Source organism: Centroberyx affinis, unplaced genomic scaffold (assembly GCF_046629955.1).
Source record: "Centroberyx affinis isolate AG114_WGS23_722 - 3 ecotype Tasmania unplaced genomic scaffold, CSIRO-AGI_Caff_v1 ptg007890l_1, whole genome shotgun sequence".
In the NCBI taxonomy this organism is placed as follows: Eukaryota; Metazoa; Chordata; class Actinopteri; order Beryciformes; family Berycidae; genus Centroberyx; species Centroberyx affinis.
Genome location: NW_027283959.1, coordinates 354 through 7,500, shown reverse-complemented (window position 1 = coordinate 7,500; position 7,147 = coordinate 354). Strand labels below are relative to the sequence as shown.

Genomic DNA, 7,147 nt, shown 5'->3' with positions numbered 1-7,147 from the left:
CGATGCATAAAGTTTGTACAGAGGTGAGGGGGATGTGAGGCTGAGGAAGGCTGCTCAGATAAATGATTGACTCTTTTGAAAAAACGGAAACGCTTCCATGACAGTTTACAGCCGTGTTCGAGACAAGTTGAACGAACTGACTTGTGTGATGCTTAAATGCTGCAGGCTCAGTCGGGTTTTATAACTCAAGTAGCCTAAGCCTCAAGCAAACCTGGGGCCAGTTGCATAAAGATAGACCTGTAATGGGTTGTTTCTGTCTCTAAAGACTCTCTCTCTTCTTCAGACTCTTCCCAAAAACCAGAGATTTGGCATCTTGTATGAAACAGCTTCAGTATTTAAACGCCCCACTCTGTTAGGCCGACTCGTTGCCATAACAACAAAGTTCTTAACTCAAGATTAGGTGGGGGGGAGGTGCTAATTTCCTACCTCAAAATAAGTCAGTTGTAATATTTAAGTAACAGACAGTCTTAATTAGCCTATTCCAACCTGAGAATCTAAGACCAGTATAAGGCTTAGACTAGTCTTAAACTAGCTTTATGCAACTGGCCCCTGCCACACAGCAGGTTAGCTTGAGAACATCAGTTGCCATAGTAACTGATCCAGACTTACTCTGATCTCGGTTTTTGGAACAGAAAATCCCGTATTTCTGTGAACTGTGAGTTAATAGATCTGGATAACTTGCTAATCTTGCTTTCTGGAATACTGACCAATCATAAGCCAACCAGAGCTTGTGAACTAAAGTCACATGACTCACAAGTAGCTTTGTTATTGGACAGAGTTTTTGACCTGTCTTCCTATTTATTTATTTATTTATTTATTTATTTATTTATTCATGGTTATTTGATAGGGACAGATACAATATACATAGACAAACTGAGAACAGCTGTCCGATGCAAGTATCATAGTGTTTATAGCGGATGCTAATTTGCAACAGCCGTCCCTAGGAGGGCTTTTGTGAGAATAAGAGATTAAAACAGTGAGGTGAAAAGAAGGTAAACCAGCAAGCATACAATAGAGCACAAGGTAATTAAAAAAAGAGGAAAAAAAAGGTAAACCGAGTACAACAAGATACCATAAAACACACATTTTGTAGTAACATAACAACAGAAAACTAAAGTTTGTTGCATGAGTTTAGAGTCAAAACCATCTGACTCCAGTTCCTGTAACTTTATCTTAACATGATGGACTTGTCTATCTCTTCTTCTGTGGTGTTCATACCAGTTAAGAACACATGAAGAAGTAGCTGAATATGAACATCAGTCCAGACTTCATTTTGATTTCGAGCCAGAACTTTTGCCACGTCACCCCCCCCCCCCCCCCCCCACTCTCTCTGTCCACACTTTCAACTCTCTAATTTAGGCAAAAAAAAGCCAAAAAAATCATGTAAAAAACCCATCTGGCATTCATTGTGGTAAACTCCCCCCCCCCCCCCCACACACCGGCCCTGTGGCTCAATGTGACTCCGCCCCTCTGTTTCTTCAGAATGACCTTCTGCGGCATCGGGGCCAACAAATACGTGGAGGCCAACATTTCCCAGAAGTCTCGGACCACGGTGAAATACACGATGAAGACGCTGGCCAGCATCGCCGAGACCATCATCTTCATCTTCCTGGGGATCTCAGCTGTGGACAAATCCAAGTGGGCCTGGGACACCGGCCTGGTGTCCTGCACCCTCATCTTCATCTTCATCTTCAGAGCTGCCGGTCAGTCACACACACACACACACACACACACACACACACACACACACACACACACACACACTGTCCTCCTGCTCCTCGTCTCCTCTAATGAAGATAAACTAGAGAATAAAGAAGAGCTTGCCAAATTAAATGCCAAATGTAGTCCTGGCAGGGCTGCTCCAATTCCCTGCTTGGCTTCCTATTTGTTCACAGTGGGAATTACATTTGATAATTTATGCAATAAGTAAACCTTTATTTATATAGCACCTTTCAAAACAATAAGTTTCAAAGTGCTTTACAATGATAAAACAAAGTAAAGGCTGATCCACGACAGCGAAGGCACCATCAGCACCAGGATCCTGACAGCAGCTCCGGGCCGGACCATGCCATGAATAGAATTTAATTAACTCCAGTTCAGTCAGGACCACTTTAGTCAAAAGAAAACTTGTTTTGCCATTTGCAGTAGTTAAATTTGGCGGTATGGCTCTGTTCTGGGAGCTGTAAAAGGGAGAGCAGCAGCAAAGAGCCCAGGTACAGAACAGAGCAGCAACCATGACAACAGAAATGACATTAAGTCAGACAGCATGTGAGGAGGAGCTGGGGTGGAGGAGCTGGGGTGGAGGAGCTGGGGTGGAGGAGCTGGGGTGGAGGAGCTGGGGTGGAGGAGCTGGGGTGGTGGAGGAGCTGGGGTGGAGGCGGGATGAAAGCGGCTTGCAGAGGAAGCAGCAAGGGTAGGCAGACTGACAGCTTTAAATAAGGCGTCCTGTATGAGATTTGCCAATTGAATACATAGAAGGAATCAGCTGAGCCATCAGCTGATGTGGGCTGGCTTTGAGATCAGCTGCTATCAGCTGATGTGGGCTGGGTTTGTGAGCTGAGCTTGACTTCGTGGCCTGCCTGAACTAACGCTATGCTCAATTTTAGAGAATGAGTGACAGGTAGACACCGAGCCGAGCACTTTATTAGGAACACCTGTACACCTGCTTATTCATGCAGTTATCCATTGAGACAATCATGTGGCAGCAGTGCAATTCATAGGATCATGCAGATACAGGTCAGCAGCTTCAGTTCATGCTCACATCAAACATCAGAACAGGAGAACATGTGATCTCAGTGACTTTGACCACAGCATGGCTGTTAGTGCCAGACGGGCTGGTTTGAGTATTTCTGAACCTGCTGATCTCCTGGGATTTTCACACACAGCGGTCTGTAGAGTTCACACAGAACGGAGCGAAAAACAAAAAAACATCCAGTGAGCGGCGGCTGTGCGGATGGAAACGCCTTGATGATGAGAGAGGTCAGAGGTCAGAGGTCAGAGGGGAACGGCCAGACTGGTTGGAGCTGACAGAAAGGCTTCAGTAACTCAGATAACCTCTTTACTACTGTGGACAGCAGAAAAGCATCCCAGAATGCATCACGTCCAACCTGGAGGAGGATGGCACTTTGGTAGCCGGCTGACACTGAGCTGAAAGCTGATACCTACCCAGTGTTAGTAAGGTGTTCCTAATAAAGTGCTCGGTGAGTGTATATTAGCTATTTGGCGCTGATACAAGTGAGTATACTGTATATTGTACCTGCCAAGGCTCCAATTCCTCCCCAAACAAATTGCACTCGCTCAATAGAAATGTTCTTGTTGAGGCTTGAGCTGAGCAGAATCGTCTTTGATTTTCTGTTAACTCTTGACTCTGATGTTTTCTACTGGAAGTACGGCCAAACCTTTCTCGTCTTTCTTGTCCCATGCTGCTTCTTAAAGAGGATTTAATTAACTTCAGTTTACAGAATGAGTGTGAGAGTGAGTGACACGTTTAGTGACGTTGCTGAACATCGTCATTCGGCATTGAGCTGTGGGTCTGTGGCCATGTGATGCCTGAGTTAAAATAGATGCTATTTTTAACTGAGAGCCACTAAAGGCAGATCAGAGGCATCATGACCTGCTTCTGGTCCTGGTTAAAAAGCCTCCAGCAGCTTTCTGGACTTTCTGAACAGATGAACGAGGCCTTACAGGAGTCAAGGTGATGTTAAAAGTGTGAATAAGATTGTTCACATCTTTTCAACAGAACAGATTGAATCGTGGCAACGTTTCTCTACTGCAAGAAATAAGACTGAGACAATAATTTCAAGGTTCGGTGCCAGTGGAGCGACACACAGCTGAAGACTGAGAAGAATTCTTTTTTTTCAAAAATGTAAAATGTAATCTTGTAGACATTTTGAAATGAAACACAACAAATATACCCAGCTGCAGCCTGCGGAACGGGGCGGGGCTACAGATCAAACCTGTAATCCCGCCCCCATTGATGATTTCATTGGTCTAGAGGTCGAAACAGGGCGGGACTACAGATGGCCTGTAATCTAAACTGAGAATCCACTATGGTTGGAAACGAGGGAAGCAGTGGTTTGTTTACTTAGCGGTAGTTATTCAATTTAGTTTCCTACCGTACAAATATTCACAAACACCCTGCTGCATGTTAGAAAAGTCAATAACACCAGCAATTAAAACAAAATGTTTTTATGGTGAAATATATTTATTACCTTTTCGATTTTTTTCAAATGACAAAGACAGTACAATTCACACTGTGTGCGTGTGTGTGTAGAGAGAGAGAGAGAGAGAGAGAGAGAGAGAGAGAGAGAGAGACAGAGAGAGAGAGAGAGAGAGAGAGAGAGAGTACTTTTCACTCACTACAGTACTCACTTTTCAAATCATCACAATGCACAGCCGACAAGCATAGTTAACATCAATGCTATCATTACTGGCTCGCTAGCTGCTAACCGTTAGCTACAGATCGAACCTGTAATCCCGCCCATTATTGATGACTTCATTGGTTTAGCAGTCGACTTCATTGTTTTAGCAGACGATTTCATTGGTTTAGCGGTCGATCTGTAGCCCCGCCCCGTTCTGCAGGCTGCAGCTGGGTGCTTCTCAAACACAATGCTATTTAAGAGATCGTTTTTTATTGTATCGCTGCACATCAGATGGTCGGGCCTCTTATTTATCAAAAAAAAAATTCCAAATCAAAATATGAGCCAGAAAGTGAGTTTTAAAGGCAGAAATCTCAGTAATGGATGAGTCACTGGAGCCTGTCAGGGTTATGGGACAGTAAATATCGGACTTATTGCCCCTTTAAGCTTCTCCTCTCCTTCACCTCCATCTCTCCCTCCTGACTGAAGTGGATTTATCAGGCAAACCAATCAGAGATCAGGTCTTTCTCCTGGATTCACCCCATCAGTCTGCTTCACGGAGACAGAGAGTCAGGATACTCTGTACTCAGTCTAAACACACCTGCACAGACGCTAGAGACGGGCCGATATATCGAAATTCAATATATCACAATACAAAAATGTGTCAGTCCGTCTGTTGTGTCAGGAACATGAATGGTGATATCAGCTCCATGTTATTCTGCTGTCAGGAACATGAATGGTGATATCAGCTCCATGTTATTCTGCTGTAGTAATCACTAATGAGACTCTTGACCATCACAGTTTCACAAGCTCTCCATCCAAATTATATTATTGTCACTTTGTAATGACATTTTTAAATTGTTGTTTACATTCCAGCAGCCAATGGCATCGCTAGAAAGATTTGTGGCTCAGAAATAAACAGAATTCAGTCAGACTTTGTTGTCACTGAACTTTTATTTATCACATCATATCCTGGTTGTATTGAATCCTGAACCACATATCGCACATAGCAGCGTATTGTATTGTATCGTATTGTATCGAATCGAATCGAATCGTAGTGTATCGTATCGTATTGTATCGTATTGTATCGAATCAAAGTGTATCGTATCGTATCGCAGTGAATTACAGCGCACGTATCGTCTCGAATCTCAGCGCATCTAATCGTAGCGTATCGAATTGTATAGAATTGTATCACAATAAATCGTATTGTATCGTATGGCATCACATCGCATGATACCAATAAATCATATCGTATCAAATCGAATTGTAGTGTATTGTATCATAGTGAATTGCATCGCATTGTATCGAACCGTAATGTATCGTATTGAATCGTATCGAATAATATTGTATTGCATCGTATCGTATCACATCGTATCAAATCGAATTGCATCATGAAAAACCATATCGTCCCATCCCTAACAGACAGACAGTACTTTGTATCTAAGTGTTTCATGGGGTTTGATGTGTGTTTCCCTCTCTAGATCTGTAAATGTGCTGATTGTCCTCTGAACCCCATAATAAAACCTGGCTTTACTCCGCCTCTCCGCCGCTCCAGGTGTGATTGGTCAGACCTGGATCCTGAACCGCTTCCGCCTCGTCCCATTGGACAAGATCGACCAGGTGGTGATGTCGTACGGCGGCCTGCGAGGCGCGGTGGCGTTCGCCCTGGTGGTGCTGCTGGACGGGGAGCAGGTCAGAGCCAAGGATTACTTCGTCGCCACAACCATCGTGGTCGTCTTCTTCACCGTCATGTTCCAGGTAGGAGGAACGCTGCAGAGCACATTTACACTAAAGCTCCACATGGTGTAAAGCAGGACTCCCCTCTCCTCTGTGGTGATAAAGGAGTTGGATGGTCTATCTAAACATGGTGAAAGTATCAAAACTAAATCCACACAATCCATATTAGTGCAGCGAGCCTCTAAACGAGCCGTTTGGACTTCCGTAACTTTGTGACGTCACAAAGGTTCGCTCATTATCATTTTTGTAAGAAATAATAGACTAACAAAGTGTTTTTTTCAAAGCGGTTGAGCGGTTGTCGTTGTTTATTAACCGGAGAGTTTTCCCTACCTGTAGCCGCCGGGCCGCGGCGTCTCACGTTTCACTCTGGAAACGGTTAGCCAATAGGAACGGAGGGTCGTTAATATTAATGAGCCTTAAAGACACGGAGACAGAAACGGCCTGTTCTTGGTAAGGCTCAGAGAGATGCTGGAAAATGAACGTGGAGAAATGGATTGAGAGTGTTTTTGGTTCATGACACCACACACACAGCTTTGAATGGACCTCAAGACATAAAATAAAACACTGGACAGTGGAGAATATGGGACTTTAATTTACATTCATTTAACAAAGACCGGTTTATATCACAAGCCGTAAAAGATTCAGGTACAGATATAAAACAAAATGTGGGCAGAGCTTGGATTTTCTGTTGCTGCAGTTTGAGTTTCTCTTTTCTCTGTTCAGTCATGGTGGCTATCGCTGCTCATGCTAACTACCCAGTTCTTCTTCTTCTACAGTTGATTCCAAACAAACCGTAACATGTAAAACGCATCACTTCCTGTGTGGCAGGAAAGAGCGACCAGACAACAGACAGTGAAGAAAACCTTAATGATCTGGATAAAAAACATTCCAGTTCATGAAAGCAAATTGTAAATTGCAGTATATTTTTAGCAGGTGTAGCAGTATTAGTCTGGTGGTCATGTTGCAGCAAAATTGACATTTATTTATATAGAAAATGAATGTGAATGAATGAATGTGTAGAAAACTGAAAATCAACTGATCACTGAAATCAC

The 7,147-nt window shown here is 43.5% G+C and overlaps 1 protein-coding gene across 1 annotated transcript in view; it reads left to right on the top strand.

Moving 5' to 3' along the window:
* slc9a5 (solute carrier family 9 member A5) overlaps positions 1-6,513 on the top strand; it is a gene marked incomplete at its 3' end in the record, with an annotated part of 29,594 nt that extends 23,081 nt beyond the window's left edge. The window contains exons 6-8 of the mRNA XM_071514023.1: positions 1,483-1,703; positions 5,914-6,163; positions 6,432-6,513. Of these exons, the coding sequence (XP_071370124.1) occupies positions 1,483-1,703; positions 5,914-6,163; positions 6,432-6,513 (553 nt within the window). The remainder of the gene's footprint in view (positions 1-1,482; positions 1,704-5,913; positions 6,164-6,431) is intronic.
* Positions 6,514-7,147: the final 634 nt, after the last annotated feature.